The 22661-nt window shown below is 41.7% G+C and overlaps 3 protein-coding genes across 3 annotated transcripts; 2 read left to right on the top strand and 1 right to left on the bottom strand.

Moving 5' to 3' along the window:
- Positions 1-1277: 1277 nt before the first annotated feature.
- Positions 1278-4231, bottom strand: LOC112224692 (dual specificity protein phosphatase 13). Its single transcript, XM_024388387.2, has 3 exons — positions 3831-4231; positions 3302-3519; positions 1278-1705 (listed from the first exon to the last, which is right to left on the bottom strand). The coding sequence occupies exons 1-3, from the start codon at positions 3965-3967 to the stop codon at positions 1485-1487; spliced, it is 576 nt and encodes a 191-aa protein (XP_024244155.1). The 5' UTR covers positions 3968-4231; the 3' UTR covers positions 1278-1484.
- Positions 4232-6318: 2087 nt separating this feature from the next.
- LOC112223937 (sphingomyelin synthase-related protein 1-like) lies at positions 6319-15668 on the top strand. The gene is made up of 6 exons (XM_042305750.1): positions 6319-6527; positions 8409-8990; positions 10677-10772; positions 11163-11280; positions 11611-11761; positions 12016-15668. Exons 2-6 carry the CDS (start codon positions 8428-8430, stop codon positions 12321-12323), a joined length of 1236 nt encoding a protein of 411 aa, XP_042161684.1. The 5' UTR covers positions 6319-6527; positions 8409-8427; the 3' UTR covers positions 12324-15668.
- Positions 15669-17942: 2274 nt separating this feature from the next.
- Positions 17943-22384, top strand: LOC112224693 (voltage-dependent anion-selective channel protein 2). The gene is made up of 9 exons (XM_024388389.2): positions 17943-18087; positions 18934-19005; positions 19397-19446; positions 19544-19696; positions 19780-19832; positions 20056-20283; positions 20720-20870; positions 21077-21134; positions 21229-22384. The coding sequence occupies exons 2-9, from the start codon at positions 18939-18941 to the stop codon at positions 21318-21320; spliced, it is 852 nt and encodes a 283-aa protein (XP_024244157.1). The 5' UTR covers positions 17943-18087; positions 18934-18938; the 3' UTR covers positions 21321-22384.
- Positions 22385-22661: the final 277 nt, after the last annotated feature.

Raw genomic sequence — 22661 nt, forward strand, 5'->3', positions numbered from 1 at the left:
TGGAAAAGCATTCCAGGTGAAGCTGGTTGAGAGAATGCCAAGAGTGTGCAAAGCTGTCGTCAAGGCAAAGGGTGGCTATTTGAAGAATCTCAAATACAAAATATATTTGGATTTGTTTAACACTTTTTTTGGTTACTACATGATTCCATATGTGTTATTTTGCAGTTTTGATGTCTTCACTATTATCCTACAATGTAGAAAATAGTCAAACTAAAGAAAAACCCTTGAATGGGTAGTTGTTCTAAAACCTTTGACTGGTAGTGTAAATACTGTATTCGATTCTACTGTATTTCAGTCAATGCCACTCTGACATTGCTCGTCCTAATATTTATATATTTCTTAATTCCCTTATTTTACTTTTAGATTTGTGTGTATTGTTAGATACTAATGCACTGTTTGAGCTAGGAACACAAGCATTTCACTACACCGACAATAAAATCTGCTAAATATGCATATGTGACGAATAAAATGTTCTTTTCTTTTATTTGGTAGTAAGTGCCAGGTGCACCGGTGTGATTGTGTCAAGAACTGCAACGCTGCTGGGTTTTTTACACTCAACAGTTTCCTGTGTGTATCAAAAATGGTCCAACACCCAAAGGACTTCCAGCCAACATGACACAACTGTGGGAAGCATTGGAGTCAACATGTGCCAGCATCCCTGTGGAACGCTTTAGACACCTTGTAGAGTCCTTGCCCCGACGAACTGAGGCTGTTCTGAGGGCAAAATGAGGTCCAACTCAATATTAGGATGGTGTTCCTAATGTTTTGTACACTCTAGTGTATATCCAAATGGATATTGTACAGAGATGAGTTATTCTTCTAACAGACTACTTACACATGAAACATATTAGAATCTCATTAAACCGGAGCTCTTGTACATGTCTTCTAACAGCACAACTGGCTGTAGGTAGTAGACATCTGCCTTTACTCTTTCTTTCTATTTTTACACCTGAATGACCTCAGCTCAAAATAATTCTGGCATCTCTTCTGCATACCCCCAAGGTTATGTGAGCTACCAGTAGGTATGGAGAGTGGGAGTGGACACACGGTTTGGTTTTTGTCGGCAGCGACAAAATAGCTTTAGAGATACTGCTCGTGTCTCCTGTGTTGATATTTCTTGAACAGAATGTTCCTTCACTGTGTGGACACAGCCATTGTCTGAGCTCTGTTTACCAATGACCTCGTTTGATGGCACTGCTGAAAATATACCACATCCATACATATGTTTATAATGTCAATAACAGTCTGCTCTTTCAAATGAATTATAAATCCCCCAAAATGTTGCAACATATTTTATTCAACATACTGTATGTAGGTGAGGTATACTTGTTTGTTTTAGGTAGTTTGTGCACTAGAAAGGGATTTGACATAGATTCATTCCCACTTGATTTGAAAATCAACTTCCTCTTTTCAAGCTTCTTCGTTGTGCACTGATACAAATATTAACTTGTGAGGTTAAGGTCTGTTTTGCTGTGTTCTGATCTCTACAGAATCAGACAGCTTTTCCACGTTTTCTGTTTTCTCTTCAGCTGAAGATCTAGGTCCAGCAGCAGAGCCAGGAAGTTCCTGTTAGGGTAAATAGCTCTTTTCTGGATTACTTTCTGAAGAGCACAATGGAGGGGGATGTGACAATACAACATGAGGTACGCCAACACCAAGGTAGACGATCTGCTCATACCCATAATGCAATGGACGAGAATCTTCCCTGGAGAGGAGAGAAGAGGAGAGAGGAGAATTGTTTGTTTTTACATATTTAACCTTTATTTATCCAGGCGGGTCAATTAAGAAGTAATTGTTATGTAGAATGACGGCCTGAGAAGTGGCCAGAGAAGATGAAAAGAGAGAAGAAAGTGATGGAGAGGGATTAGTGAGAGGCCACCGTGTTATTAATATCATACATGACTGCCTGCCTTAAACTGTGGCCTTTCTGTTCCTTTCAGAGATCTAAAAATAGTTTCCATAATTCATTGCCTTTGATCATTTAAGTTGCCTTTGCAGAGAGAGAGAGAGGCCTAGGCTGCTTGGCTGTCACATCATTCCAATGTTGCCTGTCCTCTGGTGGTGAGGCTCTCTGAGAGGATCCATGGTTAGACTTTATACAGTTCTGCAAGGTAAGATTTCTTATTCTTCTTTGTGTGGATTGGAAGTAGTTACTGTATAACTAACTGTTCAATGTACTTTACAGGGACAGGCTTGGGTACTGTGGGAATGGGTTGAGGTCAGTGCTTTACAGGGACAGGCTTGGGTACTGTGGGAATGGGTTGAGGTCGGTGCTATACAGGGACAGAGTGGTGTACTGTGGGGAATGGGTTGAGGTCGGTGCTATACAGGGACAGAGTGGTGTACTGTGGGAATGGGTTGAGGTCGGTGCTATACAGGGACAGAGTGGTGTACTGTGGGAATGGGTTGAGGTGCTATACAGGGACAGAGTGGTGTACTGTGGGGAATGGGTTGAGGTGCTATACAGGGACAGAGTGGTGTACTGTGGGGAATGGGTTGAGGTCGGTGCTATACAGGGACAGAGTGGTGTACTCTGGGAATGGGTTGAGGTCGGTGCTATACAGGGACAGTGGTGTACTGTGGGAATGGGTTGACGGTGCTATACAGGGAATGGGTACTGTGGGGAATGGGTGCTATACAGGGACAGAGTGGTGTACTGTGGGGAATGGGTTGAGGTGCTACAGGGACAGAGTGGTGTACTGTGGGGACAGAGTGGTGTACTGTGGGGAATGGGTTGAGGTCGGTGCTATACAGGGACAGAGTGGTGTACTGTGGGAATGGGTTGAGGTGCTATACAGGGACAATGGGTACTGTGGGGAAGGTGCTATACAGGGACAGAGTGGTGTACTGTGGGGAATGGGTTGAGGTCGGTGCTATACAGGGACAGAGTGGTGTACTGTGGGGAATGGGTTGAGGTCGGTGCTATACAGGGACAGAGTGGTGTACTCTGGGATTGGGTTGAGGTCGGTGCTATACAGGGACAGAGTGGTGTACTCTGGGAATGGGTTGAGGTTGGTGCTATACAGGGACAGAGTGGTGTACTCTGGGAATGGGTTAAGGTCGGTGTTTTTGTAAAGACCAAATGTCAGCCTAACAGATGAAATGTGTCAACTTCAAATTATCTGTTTTGCTGTTCATGCATGTAAAGATATTCTATATAAAATTACAGAACCCAAAATATAAGCTTGTTTAACACCAATGTTTGTAAACACTGGAAATGTAAACAAACAAACAGGGCCAGGCACTTTGTTATAGTTTTAACTGCTGATTGGCTCTACTTGACATAGAATAGGAGTCTTACCATCTGGTTGTTTCAATGCTTTGTGAATGAAATCAGCTGCGGGCTTGAAGTAAACATCCAGATCAAAGTGAGTCGAGTCCTCTGCTGGAATACCATAATAAACAAAGCTGTTGCCATAAAATCTGTGGTCCCCTATGCTGCCTGGCTTGGCATGAGCAGCGTTTAAAATATGAGTGACGCCTAACTTCTGTAAGGTACTCCTGTTTTGGGCTATTGCCCTGGTAAGACAAAGAGAGAGAAGGTGGTGAGACTGAACTATTGTAAATGTAGTGCAGCACTAGCTATATTAGTTTTGTCAAATAGTTTTCAACTCGTCAGAAACTGTACCAACGATAAACAATACTTCTGTTGAATTACATTAGATGTTTGCAGTAGCCTGTGATATGACCTTGGGTTATACTTGATCTGTTTACTGTGACATCGACATAGAATTTATCATAACTGCATGAGTATTTTTATCTACAAATGCTTGAACTATAAACTAAGTGTAATGCGGTTTAGATTAATAATTATTCAAATGAATACTTACACATTTCCTATGAATATGTTCGGCCAAACCTCATTTATCTGGGTCAACCGCAACGTACAAGAATCCAAAATCTTTTCCAAGTCCTTCACAGATAGGTACTCTTTCCTGGGTTCTTTTTTGGTCTTCCAGGCTGCCATTATTCCAATTCCAAATTCCCCTCAAATTACAAATGAATGACTAGGCTACTACTCAATGTTTTCAGTGTGTTAAAGCAGCAGTACACTCTATACTCCTACTTCAGCTGATAGGTGTGAGCTGGCGTTTGTTTACCCTCACTGGGACAGTTACCCAATATGGAGCGCTCAGGCTACGCGTGTAAGTCAGGCAGGATCACAAACTGGCGGCTGTGACTGTGTCCTTTCACACCACCCCGGGTGTGTGTCCGAGAATGGCACCCGATTGCCTATGACTACTTTCAATAAGTCCAAGTAACAGATTGGAATAGTTTAGAAAAATGTATGTTATTTATATTTAAGTAGCATTAGATTAATTAATCAATCAATGTACATGCAAAAACATTGATATTGAAACAAACAATTATAAAAATCAACGTGCAATAGAGTATGCTGGAAAATATGATAATGGTTCAACTCTGGTTATTAACCCCCAACACTGAGTGTTAATTTAACATTTTTACAGTGTTAATTTACCTATTGAATAACCACTAGAAATGTTATACTGAAAACAATCTACACTAGTTAACACTGGCCAATTTTGCTGTGTGCTATGAAAGGGACACATCTGCAGGCTTCCGGAACCTTTCAAGAACCTTTTAGAATTAAGAAGAATTCTAAACGGAACCCCACACGTTTAACTCAAAGGTTCTTTATCAGGCAAGAGTTCTCCAAGGAACCATACGAGCTGAGGAAGAATCATTTAACAACTATGACTTTTTAAAGTGTACTTACAACATACAAATCAAATACAAGTGTATTTGTCATATGCACAGGATACAGTGTAGTGTAATATACAGTACAATGAAATGCTTACCTGCAGGCTCTTCTGTCAAACAATGCAACAGCTGTACATTATATTCAATATAATACATTTAGAAAGACAAGAACACACATACAGTCTGGTATAAATGGTTCTCATGAGACATCAGCTATCTTTCCTTTTCATGTTCTGGTGTTGTAGGATGGTAATTAGCCTAGTTGAGGCTTTAGGCCTATGTATAGTAACAAGAACAGGTGCTGTTCCTTCGCCTCAGTCTAAAATTAAGATTACCTGATTGATGTCTGTTTGTGTAATTGAACTTAGACCTATGTCTTAAATCTTACATGTGTCTTGCAACTTTACATAGAGCTAATGTTGGCTACAGTGACTCACCTCATTTAAATCTATTCTACATTATGCAACCTGGACTCAGGCTTAGATGTAACAAAGTAAATGTAAATCCACCAAATGGAATGTGATATGTTACATCTCGTATGGTATGTATTAATTTGTGGGTGTCATCAACCATTTTGTAAATGTTACAAATTACAATTAGTATATGTTACAAATTGCAATTCATTCAATATATTATGAATTGTAATTCTTACAAATAGTTACAAAATAGCAAATTCCAATTTGTTGTAGCTAATATTAGCTAGTTGGCTAACGTTAGCTAGGCTAGGGGTTAAGGTTAGGAGTTGGGTTAAAGGGTTAGGAGTAAAAAAAGTAGTTGCTAAAATGCTAAAGTTTTCCATGATGAGATTCAAACACCAAATACACAACCTTTGGGTTGCTCGTCATATCTTTCTGTCTTATGTATACATACCAAACATAACATACTGTAGCAACCTGCACAGACTGCGAGCGGTGTGTTATGTGTTAGGCTATTAGTGGGTTGTGTTGTACTTACCAGTGTTCTTGGGTCTGATATGCCAATCAACCTGCTATCTGCCAATCACGGGAATGCCTGGAATGTTCTGATGCCGGGCATCCTGGTGGTTGGCGGAGTGGCGTGGAGGGGGTTGGGCAGGATGAGGGAGCATTGGAAGTTAAGACCAGGTTTAGCCATTGTTCTCTCTCTCTCTCTCTTATGTCTTATGTCCCCTTACACTGTGTATGACAGTAGTTTTTTTTGGAATTGTTAGTTAGATTACTTGCTCGTTATTACTGCATTGTCGGAACTAGAAGCACAAGCATTTCGCTACACTCGCATTCACATCTGCTAACCATGTGTATGTGACAAATAAAATTTGATTTGATTTGATTTGATGTCTGGGTTTCACAAGAGAAGGTCACGGTTGGCTTATCTTTCATTTATTTGGCGTGGGCTACGGCCAAACAGTAGCCTGTGTAAAGTTGGGTTAACAAACCGTCAATTCGTAAACTCTGGATTTACTATGTTACGTCTAGTTTCTGAGACCAGGCTGACATGACGTTAGGGTTACGTCACTGGTCATGAACAATACATTGTTTCAGTGTGAGTAGATGCTGTCTTTGCATACCGATACTGCCATTTCACCAGTAGAGGTCAGTGTAGTGGCTATAAATTCAGCAATGAGCGACGCTCGACTCAGTACGAGAAAACTAGCTGGTGCTCGGCTCCTTCCAGGGTTGTCAACCGCAAAGCGGACGAAATGATTTGCTTCTTCAATCGTCTTATCACACTAAACGTAAATATAGTTTCGTCAGACTCATGTGAGATGCCGTATTGTCATTTTTTACTCTCCGCGGCAGCTCATTAAAAGTTGAGTCTGAATTCCGGTGAGTATTTTACTGTTATTATTGCTAACTAGCTAACATATCAGGCTAACGTTAGCATACCAACAAGCTGATAACGTTATGACCGGAGTGAACACGTTGTTGCTGATAGCTAATGTATTCTGAGCATTGAAATGTGTTTTTGTATAGTTAACTATCCACACAGCAAGATCATTGGGCTTTTGGTAGTGTATATCAGTCAGATGTGTATGGCTAACTAGCTAGCTACTGTTAGCTAACTCTGCCTGGCCTGCTGGAGACAGACAGTAGGCTGTTGCTAGAGATGTCACCACCCTTCTCTGTCTGTCTTGTTGTTTTTAGTATTAATGACCGACTGTGCTATTAGCACCTAATACTAGTTTTCTGTATTGCAAGGAGGTGAGTAGGGACATGACATGGGACTATTTTTCTGGCCAGGGGACACTGACCTCTAAGTAGGCAGATTTTTATCTAGGCTTTATTACACAACTACTCGGTATATACAGAGGTTTGTCTGACAGTGTACTGTAGGCTAGACTTAACGTTAGTTAGTTAACTTAGAAGTTTCGGCCGAAAACTGCTTTGAGTGACTACAATATTAACCAGACTGGAAGAAATGGAGAAGATTGTCTTGTAACAGTGTGAAGTCAGTGCCTCGTGTAGAAATATTGTATGCTAGACAGGGAACCAGACAGTATTGCTGAAATGCTGATTCAGTGAAAAATGGTGACTGCCTTGTTCTCTGTGGCTTGTGTAATGACTGTGTTGCAGTGTTTTCTCTTTTGAAATGGTACTGGCTCCTCCAATCGATATGGGGACTTTGTCTATTCCACACACTGCATATCTTTTCATGTGATATGCATGTTACCTGTGACAGACTTAAAAAGCGACTGCCCTTTTTAAAAAGCTTTTCTTGTTTTGAAAATGGCCTATGTTGCATCGTTATGAGTTAAAAACATTTTATTATAGTGTCAAAATGTACTACAAAGTGTAAAGTCAGTCTGGTCCAAAACAGAGATTTGCAAGATGATAGGGAATAGAATGTTATGTCACGGAATGAAGGGTACAGGAAGATGATAGGGAATAGAATGTTATGTCACGGAATGAAGGGTACAGGAAGATGATAGGGAATAGAATGTTATGTCACGGAATGAAGGGTACAGGAAGATGATAGGGAATAGAATGTTATGTCACGGAATGAAGGGTACAGGAAGATGATAGGGAATAGAATGTTATGTCACGGAATGAAGGGTACAGGAAGATGATAGGGAATAGAATGTTATGTCACGGAATGAAGGGTACAGGAAGATGATAGGGAATAGAATGTTATGTCACGGAATGAAGGGTACAGGAAGATGATAGGGAATAGAATGTTATGTCACGGAATGAAGGGTACAGGAAGATGATAGGGAATAGAATGTTATGTCACGGAATGAAGGGTACAGGAAGATGATAGGGAATAGAATGTTATGTCACGGAATGAAGGGTACAGGAAGATGATAGGGAAAAGAATGTTATGTCACGGAATGAAGGGTACAGGAAGATGATAGGGAATAGAATGTTATGTCACGGAATGAAGGGTACAGGAAGATGATAGGGAATAGAATGTTATGTCACGGAATGAAGGGTACAGGAAGTTTTCCTTGTGTTTATTTCAGTCCAGCTGGCAGCACCCAAGTAATGAATTCAGAGCGCAGCTGCACTCGACCCGATCCTTTTCATTTACATTTTAGTCATTTAGCGACTTACAGGAGCAATTAGGGTTAAGTGCCTAAGCATTTCTTAACGAATCAAATATAAGAAGAGGTCAAATCAGGAATGCAGTCGCCCTTTTTAAGAGCATGTTTGATTTGGTTTTGGAGATGAGATTAATCTTGTCGTTTTTTTTGGGTTTGTCTTCTACAGTTTACAGAGTGAAGGGGAGATGTCTAGTAGTACCCAGCTGAGCATCCAGCATTGGACCACCAAGCACGTAGCCAAGTGGCTGAAGGATGAGGGCTTCTGCCACTATGTAGACCTGCTGTGCAACAAGCACCGTCTGGATGGCATGTCTTTACTCACCCTGAGTGAATACGACCTCCGTTCACCCCCACTGGAACTCAAGGTGCTGGGGGATATCAAGAGGCTGATGGTGTCCCTCCGCAAGCTGCAGAAACACAACCTGGACATCCTGGAGGAGCTGGGGGTCCCGTTCGACGGGCACTCGCCTCAGGGTGGGGACTGGCACTGCAACGGAGACTCCAGTAGAGAGTGCGATAACTCTAACACAGACACAGCACCGGTTGGAGAGCAGTATCTTCAGTATAGGAATGGGAAGTACAAGCACGGAGGGAGCAGGAGGCTGGACCCTGAGTACTGGAAGACGACGCTTAGTGCCGTCTATGTGGTGTTTGTGTTCGGATTTACCTCTTTCGTTATGGTGATTGTGCATGAGAGGGTGCCGGACATGCGCACTTACCCGCCCTTGCCAGACATTTTCTTAGACAGGTGGGTTGCTCACGCTGTTCCCCCACATCAAATCAAAATCAAATCAAATTTTATTTGTCACATACACATGGTTAGCAGATGTTAATGCGAGTGTAGCGAAATGCTTGTGCTTCTAGTTCCGACAATGCAGTAATAACGAACAAGTAATCTAACTAACAATTCCAAAAAACTGCTGTCTTATACACAGTGTAAGGGGATAAAGAATATGTACATAAGGATATATGAATGAGTGATGGTACAGAGCAGCATAGGCAAGATACAGTAGATGATATCGAGTACAGTATATACATATGAGATGAGTATGTAAACCAAGTGGCATAGTTAAAGTGGCTAGTGATACATGTATTACATAAGGATGCAGTCGATGATATAGAGTACAGTATATACGTATGCATATGAGATGAATAATGTAGGGTGAGTAACATTATAGAAGGTAGCATTGTTTAAAGTGGCTAGTGATATATTTACATCATCATTTCCCATCAATTCCCATGATTAAAGTGGCTGGAGTTGAGTCGGTGTCATTGACAGTGTGTTGGCAGCAGCCACTCAATGTTAGTGGTGGCTGTTTAACATCCTAAGCAATGTGTGTACATTTAGACTGACTTGATCTTGTGACTTCTCAGCAAGCACCGATTTTTAAACTTAATGGATGCTTTGGTGACGACATGTTACAAGGAACCAAATACGAGCAAACGGAATGAAACTGGGAGGAACTCATCTGAATTTCATTCATATAAACTCTTTTTCATAGCAAAAATGTTTTCCGTTTGGAGTAAATTCGCTTCCGTTGCAGAATGTATTCATTTAGTCTGACTAATGAATACAACCCTGACTAGGCTTTCAGAGCAACAGTGAAAGTTTATCTTGATAATGAAGTGAAACATGATGGTGCACCTGCGGGGGGGAGAATCAGTCTGGATGGACATTGTGATACTTGCCCTACTTTCTGATAGCAACTGTCTATTATAAGCCTGACATGGCGTGTGTCCCAAATTGCTCCCATGAAGTGTACTACTACTGGGCCCTGGTTGAAAGTAGTGCACTATATAGGAATGTGGTGCCATTCGAGACGCAACTATTGCCTGTTCTGAATCTCGATAGCATGTCCTGCCATCAGGTGTTCTTGGATTGTCTGATCTTCTGTTCACAATGACCTCCAATTGGAATAGTAGATCTAGCTGTTCTGCCATAATGAATGTCTGGCTTGTTCTCACCGAGTGCTGAGTCTGACTTACTCATGGTGTGATAATGTGTCAGATTACTGTTGGTGAAATGACTAAGCAGTAATTAGGCTAAATGTAGCTCTGTATGTTTATGGTCGAGCAAGACTAGAGGTTGACGTTGACACGCGGCATAGTGTGAAATAGCAAAAGGGTTAGCCTTTTGTGAGAACTTCATGCATGGTCTGTCAGGTATTATCCCAGTTGCGCTGGTGACCTTTAAGCATCCTTTAAGTGGGATAGAAATCTACGAGGCTATTTCGTTTGTTCCAGTCAAGTAATGTTGAATATAGGTTAATACTTTTCATTAGGTTATTAGCGATTAGGCTTGAGTGACACTTTAAAAAAAAGTGTCACTCAAAAAAAAATAAGAGGTTGGCTAAGCCTGGGAGAATAACCCACAGTGCTCCGTAGCAGACAGCTTGAGGATCAGCCTATAACCATTTTTCTTTCTTTTTAACAGTGTACCTAGAATACCATGGGCCTTTGCCATGGCAGAGGCATGTGGAGTCATCCTGTGTAATATCTGGCTACTAGTTCTGCTGCTGCACAAACACAGGTAGAGTACTGGTCCACAGGAAAACATGTTCATCGCACAGCCTAGACATTTTATTTTGTATTTTTTTAAGCTAGTATCTATAATTTCTTCTCGACTAGAATAGAGGAATTATGTAGAATAGAAGTGTGTAGTCCAGCAGTTTAAGTTTCTCCTCCAAGGAACCTGTTTCGTGTATTCAATCTATTCCAGAGCTAGCACACCTGATTCAACTTGTCAACTAATCATTAGGCTTTTATCTACTTGAATCAGGTGAGCTAGTTTTTAAGGCTACAACAAAAGTGTGAAACTTCCAAGGGTCCCTGAGGAGAGGTTTGAAAACCTTTTGGCCTAGTTATTGAAGTTGTGGTAGTACGTTCTATGTTAATGTGTGTAATGTTTGCTCTGCTGAAGGTCCATTCTACTGCGGCGACTGTGCAGCCTCATGGGGACCGTGTTCATGCTGCGTTGCGTCACCATGTTTGTGACCTCCCTGTCAGTGCCAGGGCAGCACCTGCAGTGCTCAGGAAAGGTACCACCGCTCTACTAGCTAAAGCAAAACTGTGTAGAAATGATGACTGAACTACATTTACAGTCTTTTCACTCTGTCCAGCTTGATACGTCCTCTAGAGTCACTTTTCATTCTGTCCAGCTTGCTAACAGTAATCGAAATGAAAGCTAGACAGTCAAAGAATCGCAAATTCTAAAAGTGATGGTCAAATTTTGACGCTGAGCAAATGTAACCAATTTTAAGTTTGGCCCTCTGAACCCCCCTGCTGTCCACAGGCTATAGTTGGCAATTTATACTTCTCACAACAGGCTAGAATATCAATCGTGACTCTTTCCTTCTCTTTCCCCCTAGGTGTATGGTGATATGTGGGCCAAACTGCATCGAGCTCTGGTCATATGGAGTGGATTTGGAATGTCCCTCACAGGGGTCCATACGTGTGGGGACTACATGTTCAGTGGTCACACGGTGGTCATCACCATGCTCAACTTCTTTGTGACAGAATGTAATTGTTCCATATCATTTATTGTTACTGTCTCCTTGGTGCAGACTATAAGATGTCATTGACTGTAGTGGGAAGAAGGTCTGTGTCCATCAGCTATAACTACATGAAGACCAGACCACTGACAGCTTTAAACTCTTGTTACAATCTACAGGATCACTTGAAGTTGTCATTCAATTCCTGATTGGAACAGAACTGAAACTGAAAACCATCCTAACACATTGTTCAATGTTCTGCTTGTATGTCTTCACTAACAGACACCCCGCGTGGCTGGAACTTCATCCACACCTTGTCCTGGGTCCTGAACTTGTTTGGCATCTTCTTTATCCTGGCGGCCCATGAACACTATTCCATCGACGTCTTCATCGCCTTCTACATCACAACCAGGCTGTTCCTGTACTACCACACGCTGGCTAACACCAGGGCCTACCAGCAGAGTCGCAGGGCCCGCATCTGGTTCCCTATGTTCTCCTTCTTCGAATGCAACGTCAACGGCCCCGTGCCCAACGAGTACGGCTGGCCCTTCTCTAAACCCGCCATGATCCGGAGCATGATTGGGTACTAGGTGGTAGCGTACACTGGTCCGCGATGCAGCCACGACGACGTTGATCTCTTCTAACACACTAACGCTGTTTACTCTGAGCCCCGGCGTGCTATTTTGCTGCTGTGCTGCCTTCAAGGAGTTGCCAACTGTGGTTGTGTGATATTGACTTTATATTCCAATAGCTGCAGAGACTGTAAACTGAGATGGCTTTGTAGGATCCTATCGGTGCCACAGTGAGACAGGGTACGGGGAGACTTGATTACTCCTATTCGGTGACTTAGTGGTTGGCTGGCGTTTGTCCCACGGCAGCCTGTTGAAAGGGATTAAACTAAGCATGTGTCCAAAATGACACCCTACTCATTTATAGTGCACTACTTTAGACCAGAGCTCTATGGCCTCTCGTCAAAAATAATGCACTACATAGGGAATAGGGTGCCATTTTGGATAAATGCTAAAGACTAATCCTCTCCACTTCCTCTCATTTGAAAAGGGATTGAGATTTTTGAAGATATTTCCCACACCTTTTGCCATGATCAATAACCAGGTTACAGATGTGATGTAAGTGCTTTAGTCAACTCCTCGTCTCTTGTTATGCCTTACTGTTTATGGCATGACAGCGACCTCGACAGAGGAGTTGGCTACAGCACAAACTGACCTGCTAATGCCAGGCTAGCATTTCCACGCTTTTAACGCCTCTTAACTTGCAGTCTTGAGTGAATGTCGAAGGTAATAGCAAGCTAGAGGTTTGGGGGGAGAAACATGAAAGCAGAATTCTCAGGCAGCCTATTGTAACCAAAAATGTTTATTTTTTAAGTCCAATAGAATTTGGTAATCTAAAGTTCAACAGTGTTATGGTAAAAAAAAAAAAAAAAACTTGTGTTCATTTAGATATCCTGAGAAATTAGGGTATATTATTGTGGTGTTCATCTGGACTTTGGCTCTAATACAGTTATGGCCCACCTTTTTTTATTTAATTTTTTTTAAGCAATTTTCAAAATGTCACAGATACTGTTCCTGAATTTCTGTGTAACAATATCTAAGTTCCAGATGTTGCGAGAGGTATTGTTACTTGTTTATCTTTATTACTTTAGGTAGTGTGAAAAGCTTCTGCATTCCTTCAGACACTACTGTGGGGTTTGGCTGTACTACTGTATTATTGAATTCGTCATGTTGACATGAACTACACTACATGACCAAAAGTATGTGGACACCTACTTGTCGAACATCTCATTCCAAAATCATGGGTGTTAATATGGAGTTGGTCCCCGCCCCTTTGCTGCCATAACAGCCTCTATTCTTCTAGGAAGGCTTTCCGCTAGATGTAGGAACATTGCTGCTGGGCATTAGCCACAAGCATTAGAGGTCGGCCATTGATGTTTAAGCAATTAAGCCGGGCTCGCCATTGGTGTTTCAATTCATCCCAAAGCTGCTCGATGGGGTTGAGGTCAGGGCTCTGTGTAGGCCAGTCGAGATCTTCCACACCGATCTCGACAACCCATTTCTATGTGGACGTCACTTTGGGCATGGGGGGCAGTGTCATGCTGAAACAGGAAAGGTCCTTCCACAAACTGTTGCCACAAAGTTGGAAGAACAGAATTGTGTAGAATGTCATTGTATGCTGTAGCGTTAAGATTTCCCTTCACTGGAACTAAGAGGCCTAGCCTGAACCATGAAAAACAGCCCCAGACCTCGGTAGTGAGTGTTTTTAAAAAAAAAAATTATGTACACGCTTCAGCACTCGGCGGTCCCGTTCTGTGAGCTTGTGTGGCCTACCACTTTGCGGCTGAGCCGTTATTGCTCCTAGATGTTTCCACTTCACAATAACCACTTACAGTTCACCAGGGCAGCTCTAGCAGGACAGAAATATAACGAACTGGCTTGTTGGGAAGGTGGCATCTGAGCTCATCAATAAGCCCAGTCCACTGCCAATGTTTGACTGGAGTTTGTGTGGCTGTGTTCGATAAAAATGTTTATACACCTGTCAGCAACGAGTGTTGAAGAGGTGTCCACATACGTGTGTGTAATGTATTTGGTTTCCTTTATATTATTTGGATTGTTCAGTTCTTACCTTTTTTTCCGAACTACACCTTGCCGTAAAACGGGGCTGTTACCAAGGAGATCGCAAAAAGCAGCCAAAACTATGGAATGGAAAATGGTGAACAATCGTTTTTAAATATCATTCCATTTGCCAATAACTTTAGGTGTTTATAGTAACATTGTCTTATTATAAGAAATGCATATCTCAGATGTTGCGTACTTGCTTGTAATTTAGTAAATGCCTATGCTTCGCGATAACATACAAGGATGTAAATTCTTATAAAATAATAGTTTTACTTCTTCCACAGATCCCTTGGTCTGTTTTAATTTATTTAATTTTGTATATGTCAATAGAATTGTTTTGTTTTTATCAAATATTTGATATACATAAAGGATATTGCAATATACACTTGAACAGGAATATGTTTACAGTTGTGAGGAAATATATTTGTTTAAAACACAAAGTGCTTTTATGTATAGGGTTGATTTTTTTTTTTTGAGAATCACCTTCTCACCCAAATCATTAAAACAAATTCGAACCAACACAAACCCCCACCCCACACAGTCACTCAAATCAGATCTGAAACGACCATTAATGGTATTGGTAAAGATGGGCATCTGGGCAAAGATGTCAGTTCAACGGCAAATTTTTGAAATGTATCCTACATTTGATTAAATTCACGCAAGTTGACAACTCAATGTAAAAATATATATATAGATTCGAACCATGCCATTGGATATAAGTAAAAAAAGGACACATTTTCCAAATTATTTTTATGTTGAGAATCGAATCAGTTTTCCACCTTGCTTCATCGTCATCACATTTGTTTCTACGTCATAGATTTTTTTTAAACATTTTTTTTGTAAGTAATATTTATGTTTATTCAACCGGTTTGTGTCCAGTGGGTTAAGTCTCATCTCCATCCCATGTTTTATTTGGAATTTCAGCTGTGGAATAGTTACTAGATCCCTTACATGCTATGAGTCTTTTTATTCCCCCCTAATAAAGTGATGCATTGAACTTCTGGCTTGACTAATGCCAGCTTGTCCTAACTGCAAAACTATCATTGGCTGCTAAGATGTTTTTTTTTAGACATGTACAGGAGAATTGTGGCTTTTCTCTTATGTATTTGTTCTTGTCACTTTTAACCCCCTATAAAAAATTGTTTCTAACCCTTATCACTGGTGTGGTTATACTGGTATGTTACATACCTCCAAGATGCAGTAATTAGCTACCATTTTGTAATGGAAATGTAGCAATCACACAAAGTGTGGTTGTATTGGGTAAATGGATTAATATCTTTGCCATCATTAAACAGTTGACATCAATGATGTGACTTGGATGTGATTCTTCAGAAGAGAAGGGTTTGAGTGTAGTGTGACATTGTCCCTGTATGCTGATCTTGTTCCCTACAAATGTTTAAAGTTAGTATTGTGGAGGGGAAGCTGATCTTAAATCTTTAACTAGTCAAAAGTCACCCGTGAGCACTGGGCAAGAATGTAATTCAGTTAGCTACATGGTTAGAGGACATGGTGACACATCTGCACGGGATAGAGCCAGAGTGCAGTGGGATTTAAGCGGATTCTGGGAATCGGCTCAGAGCTATCCTGAGCAGTTTACATATTGGAAATCCCGTCCAGTTGACGGCCATGGTTCCCACTGTGTCTGAGGTCCAGTGTCTAATCATGGATTTAACCTACTACTGAGTTTACATGCCAGGTCTGTCTGCTATGGAAAACCAGCATGTCTGTTCAGCCTTATCTTATTAGCTTAGTTAGTACCACTTCAGGTCAAGTCCTCTGACGGTGCTGATTCAGTGTTTACTGTTTTTAGATAGCTAGACCACCTGTTTCTGTTGTGACCACCAAAAGCTTTTTCCAACCCATTCTTCAACCACACTGCAGCCCTCCGCTAGCAGCACAGTGATCAGCTCCAGCAAATGTTTATTTCATCACAGCTCAGTTAGTGTAATTCCTTATCATGCAGAATTCTTCTAGTTAAGGTTTCTTGAAGTGTTTCTGACAGCCCCTGTTATAGTTGCTAATCCAGCTGTCAACAAAATGCTAACCTCCTGAAGCTGTACAGAAAAAAAATGACTGCTAGATATATTACCAGGATGTGTACTCTGAGCATGTGCTGAACAACTGGCAAGTGTCTTCACTGACATTTTCAACCTGTCCCTGACCGAGTCTATAATACCAACATGTTTCAAGCAGACCACCATAGTCCCTGTGCCCAAGAATACTAAGGTAACCTGCCAAAATGACTACCAACCTGTAGCACTCACGTTGATAGCCATGAAGTGCTTTGAAAGGCTGGCCATGGCTCACATCAACACCATTATTCCAGAAACCCTAGACCCACTCCAATTTGCATACCGCCCCAACAGATCCACAGATGATGCAATCTCTATTGCACTCTACACTGCCCTTTCCCACCTGGACAAAAGGAACACCTACGTGAGAATGCTATTCATTGATTACAGCTCAGCGTTCAACACCATAGTGCCCTCAAAGCTCATCACTAAGCTAAGGACCCTGGGACTAAACACCTCCCTCTGCAACTGGATCCTGGACTTCCTGATGGGCTGCCCCGAGGAGGAGGTAACAACACATCCGCCACGCTGATCCTCAACACGTGGGCCCCTCAGGGGTGTGTGCTCAGTCCCCTCCTGTACTCCCTGTTCACTCATGACTGCATGGCCAGGCACGACTCCAACACCAAGTTTGCCAATGACACGACAGTGGCAGGCCTGTTCTCCGACAACGATGAGACAGCCTATACGGAGGAGGTCAGAGACCTGGCCATGTGGTGCCAGGATGACAAGCTTCCTCAACGTGATCAAGACAAAGGAGATGATTGTGGACTACAGGACCGAGCACACCCCAATTCTCATCGATGGAGCAGGTTGAGTGCTTCAATTTCCTTGGTGTCCACATCACCAACAAACTATCATGTTCCAAACAAACCAAGACAGTCGTTAAGAGGGCCCGACAAAGCCTATCCCCCCCTAGACAAAAGACTCCTGAACAACTAATCAAATTGCTACCCAGACTATTTGCATTGTCCCCCCTCCTTTTAAGCTGCTGCTACTCTCTGTTTATTATCTATGCATAGTCACCTACAACTCTACCTACATGTACATATTACCTCAATTATCTCGACGAACCTGTGCCCCCGCATATTGACCCCCTGTATAGCCTCTCTCCTGTTATTTTTACTGCCGCTCTGGATTTATTTTATTTTTTTAAACTTCTCTATTGATAGGCTTGATAGTGAGCATGTCACTGTAAGGTCTACCTATACATGTTGTATTCGGCGCATGTGACAAATACAATTTGATTTGTGATTAGCTGACTGCTAGACCTATCGTGTAAGGCACCGTGGTTTCTATGGTGATAAAGACATCTTCTAGTTGCCAGATATATTATTTGTAAAGACAATTGTATTAAGTAAATTAATACACAAATATTAAAGTGTTTCAGTCTTGTATTAACAAAATAATTAAATATGAACATAGACATACTCAAATAAACCCAGAACTCAGTCATCCTACTTTGATTTAGACAGGCGAAAAAACGAACACCTATATTTATAGGGTCCTGCGATCCTGGGGTCATGAGAGGTTGTTTTGCTTTCGCTGTTTCTCCTTCATCGCCCTCCAGCTGGATAGGACTGTCGCGACTCGGTGTTAGAAACTGCTTGAAAACAACGAACCAACTATCAGCACCAACGCAAAAAAATCCAGTAAGTAATTGCCATAGTTTTGTTGTTCTTTCTAATTAGATACCTTGCTTGCCAGCTAACTAGCTAAACGTTAGCTAGGTAGGGGACATGGCCGGGATCCAGCGCTGAGAAATCTGTAGCCAGATAGCTACCGGTTACATGGATAGCTAAACTAGCTAACGTTAGTCCCATTGTCAAGGGTAAATACATATCCCGATCTTTGACACATTAACTACAGTATAAGTAATTACATTTTGACTTCGAGGTGGAAATATGATGTACCATTGCCTAGCTACGTCTTCTTATTGTCTAGTTCAAGTTGAGAGAACAGATTGCTGCTGTGAGCAAATCCCTGTCTGTGATGTTAATGGCTTGTTAACTTGCTCGCCGGCTTGCTATTTTGCTAACGGCTACTAGCTCGCTAACTTGACTTTCATTGAACCAGCCGCCAGTCACATTGATATTGCATATTGTAACGATCTACTGTAGCTAACTAGCTAGGCAAGCAAACAACTTGAGACTTGGCAGGGGCTTTGACGTGCTAATATCGACGTCAAGATGGCTGCTGGCGGATAACCTTGTTCTTCAAAGCTTTACGTGTGTAGAGATGGTTGTGTAGGCCTGGCTATATCCCTTAAAATGTGTTCACAGTCCTACGAGAAGATGATCCGTACATTCCCTACTATCTGATCAGTTACTTGGTGGTGGAGTACACTGCTACTAGTCAATAAATGGCGAGCATTTTAGGACTATCCCTTTGTGGCAATACCATCTTTGTCCTACATTTGCTGCAATAGGCTACATGCGGAACTCGGTCAGTAGTACTATGATAGCATCATTTGTCATCTGCCATTTTCCTTGTCACAGGTAGAATGGCTGTTCCTCCATCATATGGTGACCTTGGTAAATCTGCAAAGGACATCTTCAACAAAGGATACGGTAAATGTCTTTGAAACTGGTTGGTTTACCCCTGTAGGAATAATGGGCGGGACACTCATTAATGTAACCGGGGCCTCTTCTGACAACTTAAACTGTTCACATCACTTTCGTTTGGCCTCTTGAGCCCTTGTAAGGGAATGTTTCCGTCAATGCACAGAACACATTTCACACTGACGTGACATTTTACAAGGAAGTTAACGTCACACCCTGACATTCAATTTGTTCAAGACGCGTCACAATTGGGCCGAATGGATCAGTATTCTCCATGTAGTAGTCCATTTGGCAAGTATTTAAATGTTAAGTAGATGCTTATCAAAACAAGGTTAACGCCACTACCTTAATATGTAATGGAACGTGGTGTTCTGAATGTTATGGTTTGTTCTATTATTAGGTTTTGGATTGGTGAAACTTGATGTCAAGACTAAGTCTTCAAGTGGAGTGGTGAGTTGTAGCTTTTCAATCCTACCAGGGTTACTGTACATTCTGGTCCTCCATTGCAAGATATAGGCTTACTAAGTCTGTCATTGTTGTTATTTAGGAATTCAAAACCTCTGGCTCATCCAACACTGACACCAGCAAAGTCAATGGCAACCTGGAGACCAAGTACAAATGGGCTGAATACGGCCTGACGTTTACAGAGAAGTGGACCACAGACAACACTCTGGGGACTGAGATCACCGTTGAAGACCAGGTAGAGAGGAGAAACCAGTCTATACTGTAGTTTGTGAACTTTCTATTCAGTTATGCTTAAGTTTTTTTCTTTTTCTTCCATAGATCACCAAAGGGCTGAAACTTACGTTCGACACCCAATTCTCACCAAATTCTGGGTAAGGTTTGTGGCTTTTTTAATTTCAAGCACAACTAAATGTTTCTCATCAGTCTTTTGGAACCCTGACATGGATAACATTTATTGTGCACGTTCAGCACTGTGTAATCCACCACCCATCTTCCTTTTATTGAAAAGAATCAGTGATGACTGAACGAGAACAACAGAGATATCAGACTGGTGTTTATTCATCCTATTTTCCTCCTCTATTCTCCTTCTAACAGCAAGAAGAGCGGTAAGGTGAAGACTGCGTATAAGCGTGAATACGTCAACTTGGGCGTGGATGTGGACTTTGACTTTGCCGGCCCGGCCATCCATGGGGCGGCGGTGGCCGGATACGAGGGATGGCTGGCTGGCTACCAGATGACCTTTGACACGGCGAAGTCCAAAATGACCCAGAGCAACTTTGCTGTTGGCTACAAAACGGGAGATTTCCAGCTGCACACCAATGTGTAAGTTTCATATGGATTGTTGGAGGACTTGTGTAAGCTTCATATGGGGCGGCAGGGTAGCCTGGTGGTTAGAGCGTTGGACTAGTAACTAGAAGGTTGCAAGTTCAAACCCCCAAGCTGACAAGGTACAAAATCTGTCGTTCTGCCCCTGAACAGGCAGTTAACCCACTGTTCCTAGGCCGCCATTGAAAATAAGAATTTGTTCTTAACTGACTTGCCTGGTTAAATAAATAAAAATATGGATTGTATTGTTGGAGGACTTGTGTCTCAGCAGTGAAGTGAAAAGTACTATGGTCTTAACAAGTTACATACGATTTTAATAAGTTCTAGGTGGATTTGAGCGTTTCAGTTCATCTTTGAGTTATTATTAAACATAAAAGAGCTCTTCATCAGACTGATAACACAATGTATGGTCTGTTTATGTCCTATATCCCAGTAATGATGGCACAGAGTTTGGAGGGTCCATTTACCAGAAGGTGAATGACAAGTTGGAGACTGCTGTGAACCTGGCCTGGACAGCAGGCAGCAACAGCACGCGCTTTGGCATCGCTGCCAAGTATCAGCTGGACTCCAGTGCCTCCATATCTGTGAGTGCTGCTCTTTTGGTTGTCTTGTTTAGTATTCAGAGACTGGTTCTGCAGGATTAGTAGTTTATTAAATGGGAATGGGTTGTGTCAAATGAGATGTTTTAGGAAGTAACTGGAGAATAAAGTGACGTTCTTATGCAATGCCAATAATTATCGTAACCTGTTGTATTCCTTTGTTAATTGTATGTGTTTGTTATATTTTCCAGGCTAAAGTTAACAATGCCAGCTTGGTGGGAGTGGGCTATACCCAGACGCTGCGACCAGGTAAGAACTGGCTCTCGCTACTTTGCAATAGCACTGCCGGCCATCACCAAAGTGGATTGTTGTAGCCAGGTTATTTATTTTTCCTGTTCTGCAGGTATGAAACTTGTCCTGTCTGCACTGGTGGATGGCAAGAGCATCAACGCCGGTGGCCACAAGCTGGGACTGGGCCTGGAGCTGGAGGCATAATTATCTAGCTATCCTTTCTAGTGAAGTCTTCATGTTTTAATATTTGAGGGAATATTAGAAGAATTTGGCCTTATTTATTTCCAACCCAACAACCAGTAAGGGATGTCTCAAAGGAAAGCGATGAATCTAATCTAAAACATCAACAACATAGCCCTCAGTTCTGTCAGTTAGATGGAATCCTGACCTATCAGCCACTGTCATTTCCTTTCAGTTGGTTTGTAGTCAGTCATCCTGTGTGTCCTATGAACAGTAGCCCAGTACTACTAAGCCTGTGATGTATTGGTTTGTAGTCAGTCATCCTGTGTGTCCTATGAACAGTAGCCCAGTACCACTAAGCCTGTGATGTATTGGTTTGTAGTCAGTCATCCTGTGTGTCCTATGAACAGTAGCCCAGTACTACTAAGCCTGTTATGTATTACTGTACCATTAGTGAAATACATCCTCCTTCTCAAAGAGCGTGTTTATTCTGCATGTTTTACGTTTGTTTTATTGGTTTGGCCTGGACAATCCATGGAGGGTTATATTAAGATGTATACTTTGATTTAATATATAATAACAATGTTATTATGTTGTCATTATGTGACAATCCTGAACTGTTGTTTTGCACACTAGCAAATTATATTATACCTTAATTTATATCCTTTCTTTCCCTGTTTCATTTGCACATAGAGTAGCCTTCGGTTAGCAACGCTTTGCCTGTTGTCAGGACGGCTCCTACTCAGAATGTTCATCGCGTATTCTAGAGACCTTAAACCTCTTCTAATGGGTGTTGATCTATTTAGCTAATATTCTTGAGGACATGTTAATTAATTATGCTTACTGCTTCGCCACCCATTCTGCGGTCTTTTTACAGACCCACATGATCTTGACCTGTTTCCTAGTTGAACATGGTATTATAAATTGCAAGACATTTGCCAAATGGGATTTTCTGGGTGTCATTAGAAAAGGGAAAGTATTATAACAGAGCGACTCCTTCACCTCCCCTAGCTGTGTATAAATGATATGACTGGGAAACCAAGTCCACTTGTCTGTCTACCTTTACAATAAAGTCTTTAAACAAGTCAGTCCTTTGTTCTTGGATAAGTCATGGCGCCTTCACACGGTTGGACAAGCATGAAACTGTACAGGACAAGTCACTTGTTTTACAGCTCAACCATAATGAACATTTAAAACAACCGTGAAAGTATGGCTCGCCTGAGTACAATATGTGTAGAACTGTAAACATTACTTTGGTCCTTTCTAGGGCCATCAAGCTTTATTTGATCGCAGGGTTTGCTCAAATTAAGGTGTGATTTAAGATTTTTCATTTAAAAAAAGAATATTGACATCTTAAAGTAACGG

This window comes from Oncorhynchus tshawytscha, linkage group LG25 (genome assembly GCF_018296145.1).
Source record: "Oncorhynchus tshawytscha isolate Ot180627B linkage group LG25, Otsh_v2.0, whole genome shotgun sequence".
Classification (NCBI taxonomy): domain Eukaryota; kingdom Metazoa; phylum Chordata; class Actinopteri; order Salmoniformes; family Salmonidae; genus Oncorhynchus; species Oncorhynchus tshawytscha.